Source organism: Vanellus vanellus (assembly GCF_965231255.1).
Source record: "Vanellus vanellus genome assembly, chromosome: 11".
NCBI lineage: Eukaryota > Metazoa > Chordata > Aves > Charadriiformes > Charadriidae > Vanellus > Vanellus vanellus.
This window is the reverse complement of record NC_138916.1, coordinates 23,808,198-23,828,130: the sequence shown is the minus strand read 5'-3', so window position 1 is coordinate 23,828,130 and position 19,933 is coordinate 23,808,198. Positions and strand designations below refer to the sequence as shown.

Sequence of the window (19,933 nt, the reverse complement as noted above, 5' to 3'; positions counted from 1 at the left end):
CCCCCCCTCCCCGCGGCAGCGGCGCGTGTCCCCGCGGGAAGGAGGAAGGTAAGTCCCCCTTGGCAGAGGCAGAAGGAGCAAAAAAAAATCCCTCCGGGGTTAGGAAACCCATCCTTTTTAATTTTATTTAAAGAAGGCTATAGGTGCGGGTGTACGGGCGCAGGCACAGGGAGCAGCTCCCTTCCCCAGGCTGGAGCCTGGGGACACTCACAGGCTGCTCTCCCCAAAGCTCAGCCGTGCCGCGGCCACCAGCCACCGGCCACCAGCCCCGGCAGCACCACCGCCACCACGGGAAGGGTGCGGGGCTGCCGCCGCAGCAGCGTGCTTTTGCGAATTAAGCCCTTCCCGCAGCTCGTTCCAGTTCCGCGCCCACCAATGCGTATTTTTGCATAGGAAAAAAAAATAGAATAATAAAATTAATAGCAACAAAGCATCGCACTTTTCCCGGGGAGTCGCTGCCGCCTCGGCTCCCCCAAGGTGCCGGTTAATCCTCGCGGAGGGGGGGGGACGACACTCCTCGTCTACTTACTCGGAGCCCGCGGCTCATGCAGCAGCTTTCGGTTATCACGGTTTTAGTGCTAGACAAGACTAGGAGGACGTATTTCCAGTTAGCGAGTGGGCTCTTGGCAGGTCACTTGACTTCTGGCTCATATTCTGTGTAAGTGGATACGGTAAAATTAAAGAGCGAGTATAAACAAAGAAAGTTTATTTATAAAACGTCCCTGGAAGTTAATTATTCTTCGGGCTGTTACGTAAGTTTTTCAACTCCAGCTGTAGCTGTCGGATCCGTATGTCTTTCTGCGAGAGCTCATCTTTCAGCCGCCGGATCTCGTCCTGCTGTCGGAAGAACATCCGCAGGAGCTGGAAGGGAAGGAGGGAGCTGGAGGGACCGCACCAGCCGCTCGCCCCTCCTGCCAACACCCACCCCCCCCCTCCCCGGCACCGTTCTCATAACTCGGCTGCTTTTGCAACACGACTTCGTCTGCCGCGCTGCTCGCTCGGATTTAACGTCCCACCCACCAGCGCGGGGATGCCCTACGCCGGCGATCTGCAAACTCAGCTCCAGCAAAGCAAATTCCTTCCGGGACCAAGCGCTGATGTTTCCCCAGCGCTTCCGTACGTCATTCCCAGAGAAGGATTTTTAATTAAAAAAAAAAAAAACAAAACAAACAAAAAAAACCACCATAAAATAACAATAATTCAGGAGCTCAGCGCCGCCCCTTTGGGGTGCTCTGTGGTTAATGGGGAGCGGGATGCTTCGAGCGCCAGGGAAACGCGGTGCCCAGGCACTTCGGCGTGGGGACAGAGACCTGTGGAGTGGTGGCTTTCCAAACTGCACCCAGAAAACGTGTGTGTGTCGTGTCCCCCACCCCCCCCAGCCAGCGCCTGTCCCCTCCCGTCCCCGTGCCACGCTGCCCTACCTCGTTCTCCGTCCGGGGCGGCACGTTCGCCAGCAGGTCTATGCCGTTAACCACAACACTCTTCTTCTCCCTCACTGGTGCCTTAAAGACAATTTTGGATGTCTTCTTGTAGCCCTCCTTCAGCGACATCAGGATGGGATCTGAGCGGGGCAGAGGACGAGAGGGGGTCAGGGGGGTTTTGTGGCCCTGTCCCGCTGCCCGGCCGTTTTTGGGGGTCTCCGTGCCGCCCACCCAGCACAGCGCCGGCGCCTTTACCTCTGTTCACCCCGCTCAGCCATTCGTCCGGCGTGAGGGCTGGCTCCGTACCCGGAGTCATGGGGTAAATGTCCTCCTGGTACGTTTCAGACTAAAAAACACGGGGAAAGAAAAAGCGACCGCCTCCGTGAGTCCGCTCACGACTTCAACTACGCGTTGCGACGTGCTGTAAACGGGTGCGCTCACTCCTTCGGCACGCGGCAGCGCAGGCACTCAGGGCAGCAACCCGCTGGTGTGGGCACCATTAAGCTAGAGGAGAAACACCAGTGCTGCCTGCTCGGGGCACTGGGGGGGGGGACCTGGGAAATGCCAACCGGCTGCGGAGCCGAGGGGCCGGAGGAGGACGAGCGGCCGCGGAGCTGCAGCGGAGCCCGGGACTGACTCCTCCGCGCAGCCCCAGACAGGATTGCTTCCAGCTACAGACGGTGCCGGGAAGGCAAATGCCAAACCCCGCTCCTTCTCCCAGATAGATTTTCCCAGAAACAGCCCCCGAACCTCAGGCGAGATGAGCCCTTCGCTGCCCGTCGCGATGGACCGGGCTGATTTCTCGCCAAACAATTGCATCAGGGCAACGCAGAGACGCAATTCCTAAAAACACTCCCATTAAACATGGGGTAAACCACCCTCCCACCCCTCCACCCCCCAGGGAATCCCATGCCTGGGGAGCGTAATGACTTGGAGACCAGAGCGAAGAGACCCAGTGGTCGGACTGGGCAGCAAAGCGGTGCAAGCTGGGGCATCTCCCTCGCACTGGACCCACGTCGGACCCCCCCGGACGCTGCTGGCCCACCCGGGCGCCCCGGGGTGCAGCGAGGGACTCACCCTCCTCGGCACGATCATGGAGATGGGTTCGATCAGCCCCTTGAGGGTGATGAGCTTGTAGAAACGAAAGACCTCGCAGGCCGACACGTCCAGCCCGTGCTTCGGCATCACCCCTGCGGAGGAGGGGCAGAGAGTAACCCCCCCGTGCTGCCAACCCCGGGCAACCGGCTGGGACCCATCTGCCTCCCCGGAACGCAGGAGCCCAAAAGGTCCTCCCTCTCCATCAGCAGACCCAGGTCTTTACTGGGTTAATGCCCACCGTCGCCCTGGGGATCTGGGCCACACCGGGGGCGTTTGCAGGGACATGGGGAAAGCCATGAGCAGCTTTGATTCGGGACAAATCACCGGAATCACTGACTGGTGTCCCCTGGTAAAGCCCTGGCACGTGTGACAGCAGGAAGGAATGCGCCTGGCCGGCACCCAGCCCCATCCCGGCTGAATCACCGCAGGACGGACGGCACAGCGACGTGCACGTTGCCCTGCAGGCGCTGCAGCGCTGAGCTGATGCTCCAGCGCCGGCCCAGCGCCCGCCAAACCCGTGCCAAACCCATTTGCCTGCGGCGTTTAATTAAGCCCTTTCCATCACCTGCCTCTGGCACGTTCAGACCGAGGGGTCAGCAGCACAGCCCCTCCTTACCCAGTCCTTTTTGCGGGGCCGGGGAGCGAAACTCCATAAGATAACTCAAGTAGGGCTTTTCCGAGCCAATCTCGTAGTACCGAATGTTGCCGTCGCCCTGGAGTAAGCGCCGGGAAGAGGAATGGTTTAGTGCTTCGGCAAACATGAGGCTGAATAAAGACCACGATAACGACCCCCGGCACCCCGTCCTTGGGAATCGCTGCGGGGGGGACACAGGCTGCGGTCACCGCAGCATCATGCATCACCCCGCGGGATGCTGCCTGCTCCTGCAACAGCGGCGGCCACCTCTCCAAACCATTTTTTTTTTTTTTTTTTTTTTTTGGCCAAAGAGCCGTGTAACTCTTTGCTCGAGGCTCAGCACAGCCTCGGTTCTTCTCCCCCACCCCATTTGCTGGAGAGAGGCCCTTTCGCCTCCTCGGGAGATGCTGCAGCGCCCGCAGGATGCGAAGCACAACCCCGTACCTTGCCAGCCAAGTACAGCATGTGAGTGTCGGCATCGTAGAAAGGGAAGAGAAGACCCGAGAGCCCGTCGATCTCCTCCTCTATCAGGGGCATGGACAGGTCTTCCTGCACGACAGCAAAAAGCGCTTCATTAAGCGAGATGTCCCGATGCTCCTGCATCCCAGTGGGGACGGAGCGGGGGTCCCAGCGCCCACCTGGTCCCAGAGGGCGATCTGCCGCGTGTTCCAGCGCGACACCCCCGTGGTCAGCAGCCGCTTCGTGCTGCCCAGGAAGACCACCCGGTTGACGCGGTGGTTCTTGCAGCTGGCCTCCTGCAAGACAGGACTGTGCTCACTGACAGTATTCCCCCCCGGGCCCCGCAATGGCCCCCAGACCCGGTCTTCATCCCGGGAAACCCTTGGCAGGCGCCCCGAGCTGCCACCTCCCCAACACCTCGTCCCGGTGGGAGGCCGGCTCTGTGCCGGCAGTGGGGCAGACGGCGCGGAGGTCCCGTGATCCAGCGCCTGTCCCCTGTGCGCAGTGAAAGCGCCCGTCTCCCCAAATATTAGATACCACCTTTACTGAGAAAACACCATCTTCCTCTAAACTGTGGCTCTTTCTGGAACCTTCTACACACACAACCCCCCAATTTCTACTGTTTTCCACAAGTCCTTAATTAATAAAAGGCTAAAAGCCTCCAACTCCGGTGCCTGGGATGAGGCTGAGCCCTCCCCATCATCTCCACCTAATTAGAAGAGCCAGCCCCTCCCCACCTGCAAACCTTGACGCCCACAAAACATCACATCACGAGCGGCATCTTGACCTTGCAAGTGTTTTTACGCGTTTTCAGCAGGATTCCTCCCCAAGATCTTATTTCTACCCCCCTCCGCCCCCACGCAGCACGCGGCCCCCCCGGCACCGGCACCTGCAGGACCCTGCCCGAGCGCGGCTCCACCACCCGCAGCTTCTTGTCCTTGCAGGTGGTGGCCAGGAGACTGCCGTCGGTGTTGAAGGACATGCAGAGGATGACGTCCGTGTGGCAGTCGATCATCTTCACCGGCTCCCCGATGTCCAGGTTCCAGATGAGGACCTGCAGGAAGGAGGAGGGAGGCTGCCCCGGCATCTCCACTCCTGGAGACCCCCCCAAACCCCTCCTGCAACCTCCACATCTGCTTTGGGTGTCTCAATATCTCCTGTTTTGGCCAAAATTGTCCCCTCATCACCTACGGAGCCCCCTTCCCTCCTCCCAGGGCAGCTTGTGCGCAATTAAAATCATCCTTATGGGCGGGTGCGAGACCCCCAAGAGGAGGGAAGGTACCGTCTGCCGCAGACACGGTGGGTCATTTTATTCCCGGCTGCGCGCAGGTGACTCCCACCCGTGTCAAGAGCAGGGAGAACCACTGCAACGGCAGCGGCCGAGCGCAAGGAGCGGGGCCGGGCAGTGCCCACCTTATAGTCGTAGCCGGCACTGAAGAGGATGTTGTTGGTGGTAGGGTGCCACTCGACGAGACCGACGCGGCGGCTGTGCCCGTACAGCTCCAGGACGGCCTCCGTCATGTTCCTCTTCAGGCCGCCCTCGGGGATCTCCCAAATGCGCACCTGTGGGATGGGGCAGGCGTTGGGGAGGAGGGCATTGGGAGCCCCGGGAGGACCCCGACACTCACCCAGGGGGGCTTTGAGCTGCTGAATCCCCGCAGCGCCCCAATGCAGTGGCCTCATCCTGCGCCCTAATGGATATCCTGCGGTCAATCTGGTCCCATCACACCAGTGAGCACCCGGGGGAACAGGTAGCCCCAAAACAGGCAGTGGTTTCACCCCTGGGCTGTGGGTGCTGAGGAGGAGGAACCGATAAAGCCAACGCAGCACTCGCAGGGAACGGGGCCAGGGGAGACCCCCAACATCAGCCTTGATGGGAGCTACTGCCCACCCAGTGGGGAGAACCAGAGAATTGTTTGGGTTGGAAGGGACCTTAAATGCCATCTAGTCCCATCCCCTGCCCCGGGCAGGGCCCCCTCCCCCCAGCCCAGGCTGCTCCCAGCCCCGTCCAACCCGGCCTTGAACCCCTCCAGGGATGGGGCAGCCACAGCTCCTCGGGGCACCCTGCGCCAGGGGCTCACCGCCCGCACGGGGACACATTTCTTCCTCACATCTCATCTCAATCTGCCCTCTTCCAGTCTGAAGCCGTTCCCCCTCGTCCCATCACTCCGTGCCCTTGGAAAAAGTCCCTCCCCGGCTCTGCTGGAGCCCCTTTAGGCACTGGAAGGGGCTCTGAGGTCTCCGCGGAGCCTTCTCTTCTCCGGGCTGACCCCCCCCCAACTCTCTCAGCAGAGGCGCTACCTGGGCTAAAAACAAGCCAGAAAAGCCCCTGCACAGAAGGTGTTTGCTGAACAAAAGGAGGTGATGCACTGGGACAGAATAAGGTTTCCATAGCATCTCCTCTTCAATTAAGCAGCTCCAGATAATGCTTTCAAAGAGTGGTTACAGATGCTTTCGTCTCCACAGCAGGTCACTGGTATGAAGCCGATGTGACACATCGCATTTATCCAACCTCCATCGTTCTGCTCCACGCCCGAGTACCTGGACCCATGCGAGCAGCGAGACGCGGGGTCCTGCCAGCCCCACAGCTTCCCAGGGCCACCCCAAACCCAGCAGCGTCTGGTGGTGCGTACATGTCCCCATGGTGCAGATGAGAGCTCAAACGACTGGAGGTCGGCACTCCCACCTCCTCCCCACGGCAGGATGCTTTGGCCAACGCGCTCATCCTTCCCGGAGCCTTCATCTCACCCCAGCTCCAATATCAGTTGCAGACACATCACAACACTCATTTAAAAAGCCAATCTGTATCCAACGCAGCACACAGCCCGTGCAGGTTCCCTTTCACCTCCTCCACCAGCATCTCAAAAGATGAGCTTGCCTACGGGCAGAGGCGGTGGTCGGGGCTGTGCTGCCCCAGTGAGCATCGCCGAGTTGAAATAAAGCTTTTCCAAAATGTAGGGAAAAATGTGGGAGGCTGCCGCCCAGGATGGACTGGTCCTGCTGCCCCTTCGGTCGCTCCTCCCTCTCCACCAGCGCCCACAAGGATCGCTCCATCCAGCCAGGGGCTGAGCGACGCTCTGGTGGGGGGCAAAAATTTATCCGCCGTATTGCAGTGAAAAATCTGCATAAGGATGTACAGGTGGAGCGGTGAGTTTTCTGCCCAAAGCTGCGCTTTTAGAGGTGGAGGACACCGCTCTTGGGCTTGCGTGGCGCGCAGAGGAAACGGCGTTACGCGAGAGACGTGGTTAAGAAGCCAATTTGGCTCGGAGGGACGATTCTGAGAGCATCAGCGGTTTTCAAGCAAGGCAGAACACGAGGAACGAGCAACGCAACCCCGGTGGCCGGCTGTCAAAGGAACCGGTTATGAAAGCGGCGGGGTTACGAAACGGCTGTTACCAAACCTCCGGGCTGCGCTTCGCCCCGGCCGGCCGCACACGCCACCGCGGGGCTGCCCGCCTGCGCGGGGGACGCGCTGCCAGACCCGGGGAGGGCACACAGGGAAACCTTCGTGCGCTGCGGCGAGACGCCCCAGCTCCCCGCAGCGGCAGGGTGCGCTCAGCCCAGAGCCACCGTTTGCCTTTTGGGGTAAAACTCAACAAAAGGGACGGTCGTTAAACGCGTCCCGCACCACCGGGGTCTGGCATCGCCCGCTCAGCAGCGCTGGGGCTCCGCAGCGCGGCATCACCTCTGCGGTCCGCTCCTAACGGAGTTGCATCATTCCTCATGTCTTGCAAAAAAAGAAGAAAAAAAAAAGAAAAAGAAAAAAAAAAAAGAAAAAGAAAAAAAAAAAAGAAAAAGAAAAAAAAAAAAGAGGGTGAGTGCCAGGGCCGGGCTATTTTAGGCAGTCTTTCCCATCACCACGGTCACTATGACCTGAAAATAGACGTGTCGGAACTGGTTGTGGTACTAACGCCGTTCCGTTGCCAGTACAGGCACAGCTGGAGCTAACCCAAAACTCAAGCGTTGGGTTTCACAACCTCGTCCCACCCTGGGATGGAAACGATGCTTTTGGAAAATTATCATTGAAAAAAAAACAAACAAACAAACAGAGGAACAGCCCTAGAAGCTCCTCTCTCCACCCTCCTCCCGTGACACCAGCCGGGGTAGGACGCAGCCTGCGAAGCCAGAGGCGTCCTCCGCCAACCCATCCTAAGAAATCTGCTTGATAAAATTCTCCCTGAAACGCACCTTTCCACAGAGATGTGTCCTCCAAACACGACACCGTGCTGCAACCTCGCTCTGCGTGCCACAGCAGCTCACTGCGCCCGCGCGCACGGGGAAAACGCGGAGCCCGAAAACACCTCCGGACGTCCAGTAATTCGCCTTTTAACCTTCCTGCTTGGTTTTTCTTGCCCTTTAAAAGCTCTTTCCCCAAAAGCCTTCGCAGCACTTCAGCGGCACCGTGGCAGCGACCAGCAACTCGAGGATCAGCCCCGCTGCTAATTGTCCCGCGAGGACACATAATGAACTCACGGCCCGGGCACCCCATGGGAAAGCATCAGGACAGACGGCTTTATCCGAGCGGGGACAGACAGGTACGGATGGAGACAGGTTTGACAGTGAGGGAGTAATTACAGGAGGGGTTTCAAGCAGAGCAATAACCTGGGGGGGCTGTGAGAGCGATCCCTCTCCGGCGAGGCAGCGTCTGACCGCGGACGTTAGCGTCTGGTGCTGCCGAGATGTAAAACCCTCACATCCCCCCCCCCCTCCTCCTTTGGAGAGGATTAACCCATGGCGATGCCCAAGGGACAAGGCTGCACGTGTCGTCCCCTCCGCATAGGGCATGATGGAGGAAAGAGCATCCCTGTGCTCCCCACAGGCTAGCGGGGCACGCGGCAGGTCCCCCGTGGTGTCCCCAGCCTGGGGCAGGCGGTGCCCCCGGGTGACAAATGTCACGCATATACTCTGTTTTCTGCAGCTCAGGCTCCTCAAGGACCAAAGCGTCCTCTCTCTTTGATGAAGAATGTTGGTTTGAACCTCGTTAAACCCCCTGGGAGCCAGCAAAGAGCCTCAAGGTACAGGACCCATCCCCGGGGTGCGGGGTGGCACCGGGAGCCACGAGCCCACCCGGCTGCGGGACCGCTCCCCTCCAACTCATCCCCATCGGGGGGAAGCCCCCCCCTTCAGTCTCAGGGGCAATTAACTTAATTTCCTAGGTTTAACGATGGCTCATGAAGTCTCCTCAGTATCCTCCCTCCCTCCCAGCGCCCCCTATTCCCCAGTGACTGTATGTAAAAGGTTATAATTTAAAGTGGGCGACAGCTCACCATGATTCATGGCCATGATCTGCATTCCTCCCCCCCCCCAATATCTTCCTTGACAAGCTTTCAGCTAACAAAAAAAGCCGATATACTGAACTGAAGGAGAGGATGAGACAGTAGGCGATAATACGGTGAAACGCTCAGGATGAGACGAGGCAGATTTGCAACTGGTTAAAGCCTAGATCACCCCAAACCGTGCTGCGCAGAAGGGGTGATGGTTTCTGATCTTCTCCCTTGGACAAGGGCTTTTTTTTCCCCCCTTTATGACACAGCCTTTGGGATGGACTTGTTTGTGTCCAGAAAATAAAAAGGAGGAGGATGCAAATAACGGCTACGTAAAGATGACCCGGTTCGTTATCCCCCAGCCTGCAAGATTGCCTTCTGCTCGCGTCGCTTGATGGATCAGGCCATGAGAACGGCCGCGGCCCCTGGGAGCACGGAGGATTAATAATAGCATTGCTGTTGGGCTTCGGAAAAAAAAAAAAAAGGAAAAGATGACCTTGTTGTGCACAGCTGTGCGGCTTATCTGCAGCGGGGGACGCAGAAAGAGCAGCGCTGTGACGATAAGGGACACCGGGGACGGCAGAGGAGTTGAGCACCAGCCACAGCCCCTACGCCGATGGCACCGGAGCCGGGGATTGGCACAATTCGCCGATTGCTCTGCATCAATCTCTTACCCCCTCTCCGTTCCGGAGACTGCTGAGCCGTCACCCACCCACAGCGCCTCCGGCAGCCCCTGTTCCCGCACCTCCGGGTGAATAAATTAAAGGCAAAAGGGTGCTCGGAGCTGCACAACTCCTGGAGGTGCCACCACAAAGCATCCCAGCTCACCGAGGTGTCTTCGGAGCACGATGCGATGATGTTCTCAATGAAGGGATTCCACTTGATGTCCAGCACGTTGCCCTGGTGACCACAAACTTTGGGGTAGTTTGGTTCGATCCGGCCTGTCTGTAATTTAAAATAAACCAAAAAAAAAAAAAAAAGAGAGAAAAAAAAATTTCAGTGATAAAATTGGTCTTTTTAATGGAAGGAGCCCTATTAGGGGAGTGAGCTCTGTAACTTGCCCTGGAATATGGTTTTTGGCTGGAGGAGACACTCGGCCAAATCAGGGATTGATTTTTACCCTGTCAATATTCCCAGGGGCGGCTGCAGCTGATCCGTGTACGAGAAGAAACACAACCCCGTGGGGCTGCTCCACACGAGCACCTGCCCAGCCCCGGGGCAGTAGGAAATCTTTGCATGACCATCCGAAACCACAGGTATAAGGACTGGAAGGGGCTCCAGAGGCTCCAAATCACTCCCCAGACCTCGAGGCAGAACAGCCATTGGGTCAGCCTGAAGCATTTGGTACTTTCACCCCCAAGCTTTGGAAGTGATGTTGACCAAGTTATGCATGTGTATACCGCAGGACAAATTGCCAGAGACTTTGGGACCATCAATGTGGCCAGCAGGGCGAGGGGGGGACTCTGCCCCTCTGCCCCGCTCGGGGAGACCCCCCCGCAGTGCTGCTCCAGCTCTGGAGCCCCCAACAGAGGGGAGACATGGAACTGTTGGAGTGGGGCCAGAGGAGGCCCCGAAGCTGCTGGGAGGGCTGGAGCCCCTCTGCTGGGAGGACAGGCTGGGAGAGGTGGGGGGGTCAGCCTGGAGAAGAGAAGGCTCTGGGGAGACCTCAGAGCCCCTTCCAGTGCCTAAAGGGGCTCCAGCAGAGCCAAGGAGGGACTCTGGATCAGGGAGGGGAGCCATGGGATGAGGGGGAACGGTTTTACAATGGAAGAGGGCAGATTGAGATGAGATGTGAGGAAGAAATGTGTCCCCGTGCGGGCGGTGAGCCCCTGGCGCAGGGTGCCCCGAGGAGCTGTGGCTGCCCCATCCCTGGAGGGGTTCAAGGCCGGGTTGGACGGGGCTGGGAGCAGCCTGGGCTGGGGGGAGGGGGCCCTGCCCGGGGCAGGGGGTGGCACTGGGTGGTCTTCAAGGTCCCTTCCAACCCAAACCATTCCATGATAACAGTCTTGCTTAACGACACTAATAACCTGTTACACCACTTGATGGGATCCTTCCACAGGGATGGAAATCCTTGCGAGACTTTAAGGGACAGTCCAGCTCTGACATCCCAGCAGAGAGGATGGCGTGCAGCACCCGGCACAGCCTCCTGCTAAGGTTCCCATCGCAGATGGGCTGCAGGAACCCCCCAGCTCCTTGTCTCCGCTGCCGACCACCCCACCGCCCTTCCTTCTCCTGCGCCGGCTCCCTGCCGCAGCCCGGAGCTGGTGGCACGCTTCGGAGCGTGCAAACTAACTAGGTCAGCACGACACAGCCACTAAATATTTCATAGCCCTTCCAGCACTGACCTTTTAACATATCGAGCTCCTGGCTCCATTTAACGTGAACAAAGAAACCCGGCGAGGATAACGCGCTGCATTTTTACCATCCGCAGCTGAGGGAGGAGCGCTCCGGGCAGCAGGATCAGGCCCAGGGACTCAGCCCTGCACCATCGCTGCCAGGAAGGTTTATTTGAATTAATTGTCTCCCAGGCAGACGCAGCTGCTAATTGCCAGAGCGCTGCGGTGCCCGCCACAGCGCCGCACGGGTGGTGGCGGCACCGGCGAACGCCGGCCGGGAGCAGCACGGGATGCACGGGCAGAGCGGCTCTGCCCGCCCGGATTCGATCAGGCGGGGATGGAGATGCAGAAAACCATCACACAAGGCACTGAGAAACACGGGCAAACACAACCCTCCCCAAGCCCACTTTATAAATTTTAAAATACCCTCCGCAGGCGTTGCGAGTAAAAAGCCGCTTCTGGCTCAAATTGCTACAGCGGCTCCAAGTCATCCCTCAGACACGGCCCATGTAGAAGATGAGAACTGCGCTGGCCTCAAAACGCCGAGGACTTAGTTATATGGGTCATTTCAGTTATTGAGGTAAAGGGGAAAAAAAAAAAAAAAAAAAAAAAAAAAAAAGAAATAGGCGCCTGTTCTCACCACCTTCAATATGTGAACAAATGGGCACCTTCAGCTCCATCACTGGCGGGTAACGGGGTCATTGGCCGTCATTCCCCTCTGCCCTTCGACGCAGTCTCTTACAAACACTCATTAATTCCCCGGCGTGTGACAGGCGCGGGATCACATCCCCGTTAGCCGGTCTGTGATGAGCACTTAATGCAAGACTGATTTCTAACTCATGAGCCTCTTTCTAATTAGGGCACGTTACGCAAATTCCCTACCCATATGGCGCAGGGTTCATTTTCCCCTTCGGTGATTGATACCTGCCGGTGTGATTTTAACCTCTATTAGGGCCGATTTCTGGGCTGTCAGGGCAGGGATGGATGGAAGAGCTGGGAGGGGGCGGCTGTGCCCACCTCCTCCTTCCGCTGCCAACAGCGTCACTTCGGCTCGCTCAGACAGCCGAAATTTTGATAATTCTGCCCAGCAGCAATAATCTGGCTCAGATCTGAGCTGCCACATCAGCCCTGGACCCTTAACTGCCTCCCGCCATCCACTGATGCGTTTTCTTCCCTGCCCTCACCTGGCACCGTCGCCCCAGCTCAGCGGCAGCGATCGACATACGCACGATCGAACAGCTGAAAGGGCGTTTTCCTGGTTAAACGCCCCAGACTTGGGGTTTATGAGTGCCGTTATAAATCAGTGCAGGTTAGTAGGGATAAAAACCAGCAAAGCGACTTTCCGATGGTTTTTCCAGGGTGACCCAAACCTTCGGGGGCTCTGGGTGGTGCCGTGGCCGGAGGGATGCTCCCCTGCATCCCCCCCCCCGGGATACTTTTCCTTGCCTAGATTACATCAAGCACCACTGCAGCATCCCATAGGAAGGGCCATACATTAAAGTAAACATCACCCCATGGATTTTAAGTTTTCCTTTTACTCTGGCAGAGAGAGCCCCTTGGGAAGCCCCCATCACACCAAACCCACATGCTGTGGGGGCAACAGCCCCCAGCATCCCAGAACCCCCCCTTGCACGCTAAGAGATCTCCACGCTGGAAGCCAACGGTCCCCAGGAAAAGCGAAGCCTCAGGAGGAGCATCAACTGACCAAGAGCTGAGAGTTCATGTGCCTTAACATAAGAGAAATCATCAGATAGCGCAAGCCTTTTGTTTAAATAAAAAAAATAAAGTCTTTCTGACACAGAGCCTAGAAAACAGCTTGGATCGAAAAGTTAGTTTTCCATTAAACCGACCTTTCCAAAGGGGCGGAGAGGGAAGACTTAGGAAAATGTTGCTTTTCACTACAAACATCCTGGTACCCAAAAGCAGCGTTCTCGTTCAGCAGCCGTTTCCTCGGGGCCCTGGTGCGGCGGGTGCCCTGTGCTGGGCACCCCGGGGGGGGAGGGGGGGGCTGTTTGCCCTGAGGGACGCACAGGACATGGGGCGAGAGCTGCCCATCGCCTGGGCTCAGCTGCCGCCTTCACCCGAACTCCACTGCAAAAATCACACTGTGAAAATTTATGAAGAAAAACTCTGTTTTTTCCACATTCTTTAAGTTTTCCCCATGGAAAAAAAAAAATAAATAATAATTCTGCCCTCTGTTCACAGGTGGGGAGGAGTTGGTACGGATGGGGAGAGCCCTGTCCTGTATCCCATGGCCCTGCGGAGAGGATGAGGTGCTTTGGGTCTCATCCTGCACACGAGCATCATCCAGAGCAAAGCGCGAGCTGGAGGGATGCAGCTCCCGGGACGAGCAGGCAAGATTCGGGAAGGAAAAAACCCAAAGGTGAGCCGGAGAAGGTGGAAGGAAACGCAGCAACGTCAGTGCTTCGTTAGCGCATGAAGCTCTACCTCCCGGTGCCACCCAGAGACATCCCATTAATTCACAGGAGGGTAAATCACAGCTTAGTGTGCAAGTCCGCTAGCAGACGTCGCTTACCCAAACAGCTCAGACGACGCAGCTTCCCCCCTATTTTCATATTTACATTAGCGTGACATTATTAACACGCTGCCTAGAGTAGAAATTCACACAGCGGCTGTTAAATTCCAGGCGGACAGACCTTTTAACTTTAATTTTGAGCAACTAGACGAGCGATTTCCTTTGCGAAGTAGATTTGATGGGTTTTGTCGCAACCCATTAGGCTTTCAAGAGGGCAAAACACACTTTGCTTACGAGGGATAGCTTCTGCCCAAGAAATCAAGAGTTTCGATCAAAATTAGTTGAAGGCAGTCGGTGTGCAGGAGCTGCCACGGCGTCCGCAGCAAAGGGACGGCCCTCGGGCAAGAGCAGAGGCGGGTTGTGCCCGTGCCCAGGGCACCGGGAAGAGGAGAAGGAGCCAAATAAGTGAAATAAATAATAATAATAAAAAAAATAAATCAAGGATTCACGCCATAGCTTCCCATTTAGTTATTCTTGGAGGCACCTCGCCAGCAGCCGTGCATTAAGCCGCAGTGAATCCTAATCGCGGGATCCCTGACCCCCGCCGAGGGGAAGCTCGGTGACCCACATACCGTCCCTTCAGCGAGAGCCCGCCGCGGCTTGCCGGGCTCCAGCAGCGCTGACGTTTCCCACAGCACGGGACTGGAAGGAGCAAATCTTCCAGCAACTTTTGGACCTGCTGGAGCGGGGCCAGAGGAGGCCCCGGAGATGCTGGGAGGGCTGGAGCCCCTCTGCTGGGAGGACAGGCTGGGAGAGGTGGGGGGTCAGCCTGGAGAAGAGAAGGCTCTGGGGAGACCCTTCCAGTGCCTAAAGGGGCTCCAGGAGAGCCGGGGAGGGACTTTTTCCAAGGGCACGGAGTGATAGAACGAGGGGGAATGGCTTCAGACTGGAAGAGGGCAGATTGAGATGAGATGTGAGGGAGAAATGTGTCCCCGTGCGGGCGGTGAGCCCCTGGCGCAGGGTGCCCCGAGGAGCTGTGGCTGCCCCATCCCTGGAGGGGTTCAAGGCCGGGTTGGACGGGGCTGGGAGCAGCCTGGGCTGGGGGAGGGGGCCCTGCCCGGGGCAGGGGTGGCACTGGGTGGTGTTCAAGGTCCCTTCCAACCCAAACCATTCTGTGATTCTATGAACCTGAGCCCCTCAAAGCCCTCCCTTTGCTGGAGCAATTAGGAGCACTTGAAAAGGAGAAAGTTATTTGTGTTACGGCTCAGGGAGGAAGGGAAGAGAGGACAATGAATTTTTTTAAGCTGGTTGAATTCAGTTATTTTGCTGCTTGGTGACCAAGACAGAAGCCCTCCCCTGGGAACGGCTGGAACAGCAGCGAGGGCAGAGCCCAGGAGAGATGGATGCACGGCCCCAGGAGGTCGGACTGCCCCCAGAAGGGGAACACCATCCCCAGGAGCAAAGCCTCTGTGTTCTCAGAAGCATCACTTTTAAGCACTCTAAGCTCACAAGCAATTTCGATATCAGAGTCCATCCCAGTGAACTTCTTGGCCATCATCATCATCAGACTCAGGGGATGAGAAGCGTTATCTCCTCAGACCCTCTAAGCAGCTCAAGCTCCAGTCTCCTGATGGCAGGAATCTGCACTCGCTTTGCAACAAACCAGGAGGAAGCTCAGAGAAATCATTTTAATATATGTGTTTCATAAAACCTGCTTGTCACCACCTTCCCTGGAAACACAAACCCATAACCTTTCCAAATCCTCATGTTCCCGATAAAGAGCTACAGACGTGGTGAAAACCTTTATTCAACTCTACCCTCAAACCAATCGTGCACGGAAAACTTCACAGAAACCATAGCAGCATCAATCCGGCAGCGACGCCGGCACCTCCGGCACCCGTCCCTGGGTGAGGAACCTCCCTGAGGAAGAATCACCCCACCACCAGCCCCGGGGACCATCCAGGCCACCCTTCCCCACCCAGCAGCTTCCCCCACACGCTCCCTGATCCCTTATTAGCGTTTAGAGGGGGATCAGGGAAGCGCCGCCTGAGCCGTAGGGGATTTACAGGGTTTCCCAGGAAATCCTCGAGTACGCACAAGTCTCCAGTGGCCGAGATTAAGAGTAAATGTATTTACTGCCGTCTTTTTAAAGAAGGTCTCTCCTCCTCAAGAACCAAAGAGGAGGAAATCGCACCGATTTCCCTGACCCGGGGCAGATCCCTGGCTGATTTCGGTACAAGGGAAGGTCATTGCAGGTTAACTGGTCATCATTAGGAACCAAGTCAAACGGAACCAGCACAAGCGGGAGAGAAAATGGACCAACCCTTGGCAGGGACCCAGAGAACCCATTGCCACCATGTGGCTGCACATGTCCCCATGCAGCAGCAGGGACCGGCCCGGGCTGAGAGCCCGTGGGCAGGGGGAGGCAAGGGGAGGGCTCCAGGCACAGCCGGGCATCGCGTCTGCGACACGTGGCTACTTAGGCAAAGAGCGGCGAGAGCTGGAATGCGGGAGGACGAGTCACGGGCAGCGGAGGTGTTGCACCAAGAGACAGGACCTGCTGCCCCCAGTCACTTGTGCAGCTGCACAAATAATTCCCCAAGGAAATTCCCACGTGCAGGTGGAAGGACGCTGCTACTGGAGACGTTCCTCTCCAACAACTGAATAAATACAAAGACAGATGCCTCAAGCCTTTCTCCAACCTTTTCTGCTCTCCCCAGCAGCATCCCTTCTGCCAGGACACACATCCAGCCTCCAGCAGATGCCAACCACCCAGACGGGAGCGATTAAACAGCCCCATTTTGGCCAGAGGCAGCCAAGGGCAAGGAGATTGGGCCACCACAGGTGTTCCCAGCAGGATCATCCCCTGGGAGGGATGGGGCACACAACTGACCTGACTGGAAGGCGGTCCAGGGATTCTCAGTAACATACATCCATGGCAACAAAAAACCAAACTCACAAAACAACAAACAAAACCCAAAGAAATCCATGCATGCAAGCAACGCTATTATTCAACATCAATTCCAGGCACTGGAAAGGTCTGAATGTGCTTCTGCGTCCTGCAGAGAGTAAGCTGGTTGTTGTGAACACACTGTCAAGCTTCCTGACTGCTCTTGTGAATGAGAGCAGTAAGGAAAACACTAAGCCACGAGCCAGCTTTCGAGTAAACAAATTATAAAAGCTCAGCTCATATTCTGGCACCTTCGAGCGAAGAAGCTGTTTAAAGCCAGATGTGCACCTCCAGGAAAACACCACCATGAGCGAGAACTGCCGCCCCTTTTCCCAGCCGGTAACACCTGGGAAATTCAAACCAGGAGGGGAGGGAGATGGAGATGCGCTCTGTGCATCCTTCAGCACCTGCTAAAACATCATATGAGATTTTTTTTTTTTAAAAAAACAAAACCAAAACAAACAAGCATGGAAATACACAGGGGCATGCAGAGCCGGGCAGGATTTCTGCTTAGCCCTGTGGCTTTTATTGCCTGTGCATCTCCCACCCCCTCGGGTCTGCAGGCACCTTCCCCAGCAAAGCCCCGCCATGGGGATGGGGGGAGAAGGGGAAAGCGGGAAAGGCTGCAGTCCCAGCGGGGTTTAGCCACCACCCTCTGTAGAGCAAGCGCGCTCAGCCGTCCCCTGCCCTGGCAGGAGCTGCTCCAGCACCAGTGCAGGCGGACGGCATCCCCGCCGCAGCCCGCGTGCCGTGCTCCTTGAGCAAACATCACAAGTCTCCGTGCCTCAGTTTCCCCAGGAGTGATGATGCCATCACTGTCTCCGGCAAACTCCGTGTTCGGGGGTGCTTTGGGATGAACAGAGTCCCGGATTTACCAGGTTACTTGCCATAAAAAAAAAAAACAACACCTGCACTGATTTATAGATGACTCAGTTACTCTTTTTGTTATACCACCAAACCATGCAAATCCTAAAGCAGGAGAAGAAATCAGCGTTGATTAATGCCATTTTTGGCAGGATGAAGGTTTCAATATCAGTTATTCCTCTTATATGGATAGAAATACTGTTAAATTAAATATAAATACCGTGGGTTGTAAGCCCCTCCACCCACCCACCCACCCCCCTTCTCCCCCGGCTGCCTGCGCTTGGGGCAACCATCAGCAGAGCTTCTCCAGCCACACCGGACCCACAGAGCCCTCAAACCAGCAAAGCGATGCGCGCAGCAGCTTTCGACAAACAATTTGCACAGATTAAAACCCCGAAGCTTTGCCGCAGAGGTATTCATCTGCGCCATAAAAGCAGTAGCCAGGCTCAAGCTTGTTAATTAAAAAGACAAAAGCCCGTATAATGTCTCTGTTAAATTGGATTATGGAACGTTAAAAATAAATCCATGTTTACTGGTAACAAAAAGCCACTTTTCCCCGGTGAGGACGGGGTTTCTCTCCGCTTCAGCCGGCAGAGGGGGCAGGCAGGGCTGCGCTGCGCTGGCCCAGGCAAAGCCGAGCCCTCCCTCCCCCCCCCCAGGCTTCGCTGCCAACCCAGAAGAATTAATGGGGGCAAAAATCCAGATCTCCCCCTCCCAAGCTCCTGCTGGCCCAAGGATCTGCGTTTTCAAACCTTTTTTCCCCCCCTCCTCTGATCCACCACCAGCTCCCCGAGCAGCGCGAAAATTTCACACTGACACTTTTTGACTGATCCAGGTGCTTCAAACCGTGCAGATTCCCAGGACTGGGCTTCCCACAGCTGCTCTCCCATTATCTCCTTGATAAGTGCAGGGACATCAGATTGTGCTCCAGCATGGAACAGTAATGCTGAAGTGACAGCTTTTTTTGTACGCCTCAGGTCTTTGTTTTTTGTTGTTTTTTTTTTCCAGCCAACTCTAGGTTAAAGAAGACGTCTCCCACAGACTAAAAGCAGATAGAGAAAAATTCACAGAAAACAACAAAAAAAACCCATAGCATAGACCAAGACAGTCCCCTGCATCCCGAGTTTAAAGGTAGAAGAGCTCCAAGGACATGAAAACTGGTTCACTGCACAGAGAAAGAGAGAAAATTCGGTATCTTTTTTTTCCCTGCAGAAAACCTCCCGGCGCTTTGAAGCACAGCAGCCCCGAGAAGCACGGAGAGCAGCTGTGTGATGAGCTGGCCCGTTCTCTGCCCTGTCCCGGCAAGCAGGTGTCCCCTCAGAGGGGTGCACAGGGGTCCCTCGGGCGATGCCACAAGCACACAGGCAGAGCAGATGCCACCAGGACCTTGAGCCAAAGGCAAAGCCATCCCGGAGCCAGGGCAAGGCTGCCTGGGGCACGCAGCCCACTCCTCCCGCTTGCCAGCTGCCACCCTGGCACGCAGCTGGCGGGGGGGCACCCACGCAGGTCATTGCCACTAATCCCACGCTGACGAGGGACAGTGGCACTGCTCCTGCTGACAGAGGGGCTGCTCCTCCCTTGCAGCCCCCTGTGCTGGGGAAGGGACAGGCAATACCTAAAAGCACATCCCGCCTCACCTGGGGAGGGATCGCCCCACGCAGCGGTACAGGTCGGGGGGTGACCTGCTGGAGAGCAGCTCTGGGGAGAGGGACCTGGGAGTCCTGGGGGCCAACAGGATGCCCACGAGCCAGCAATGTGCCCTGGTGGCCAAGAAGGCCAGTGGCATCCTGGGGGGCATCAAGCAGAGCGTGGCCAGCAGGTGGAGGGGGCTCATACGGAGCCCCCACAGCAGCAGCAAGGGGCACCCCACAAGGACATAGAGGGGCTCAGCCCCCCCGGGACCCCCTGCTCACCACCATCCACCACCAGCAGCGAGACAGCCCTGCCCGCAGTGGGGTGAGGGACCTGCCCCACACTCAGCCCCACACCACGGGCAGCCGGAGCGGCTCACACACAACCAACCACCACTACCACAGGCAGCGCTGGCACACACAACAGCTTTGGACTTCAGCTTCCGACGTGTAAACAGAGACTCCCCCTTCCTGCTTGCTGCTTCCTTCAGGCGCACAGGCAGATAACATTGTCCGGCAGTGGAAAACAAGCTGTCTTCCTCCCCTACAGAAACAAAAATCCTCCCATCGCAGCCTGAGCGATGCCAACCACCCTCCGCCTTACACTGCTTACCTTAAGGGGCCCCCGCAGCATCCCCACACCACAACACCCAGCCCCTCTCCTCCCCCCCAGCCCTGTTTATATGACACCAACTAAATCAGGCACAGCTGAAATAGATCCACAGACTGATGAAGATTGGTTTTCCCCAACTGCTTTGGCCAAAACAGGGATCCTCCAAGCTGCCTTGGAGCTGGCTGTT

The 19,933-nt window shown here is 56.9% G+C and overlaps 1 protein-coding gene across 1 annotated transcript in view; it reads right to left on the bottom strand.

The window, feature by feature from the left end:
- Nucleotides 1-488: 488 nt before the first annotated feature.
- The window catches only part of CORO2B (coronin 2B), a gene marked incomplete at its 5' end in the record, with an annotated part of 48,374 nt that continues 28,929 nt past the window's right edge, over nucleotides 489-19,933 (bottom strand). Inside the window, 10 exons of the mRNA XM_082489106.1 lie at nucleotides 489-861; nucleotides 1,422-1,561; nucleotides 1,677-1,767; nucleotides 2,499-2,611; nucleotides 3,136-3,232; nucleotides 3,598-3,702; nucleotides 3,792-3,908; nucleotides 4,502-4,666; nucleotides 5,026-5,175; nucleotides 9,705-9,821. Coding sequence (XP_082345232.1) covers nucleotides 730-861; nucleotides 1,422-1,561; nucleotides 1,677-1,767; nucleotides 2,499-2,611; nucleotides 3,136-3,232; nucleotides 3,598-3,702; nucleotides 3,792-3,908; nucleotides 4,502-4,666; nucleotides 5,026-5,175; nucleotides 9,705-9,821 — 1,227 coding nt within the window. The 3' untranslated portion in view covers nucleotides 489-729. The remainder of the gene's footprint in view (nucleotides 862-1,421; nucleotides 1,562-1,676; nucleotides 1,768-2,498; nucleotides 2,612-3,135; nucleotides 3,233-3,597; nucleotides 3,703-3,791; nucleotides 3,909-4,501; nucleotides 4,667-5,025; nucleotides 5,176-9,704; nucleotides 9,822-19,933) is intronic.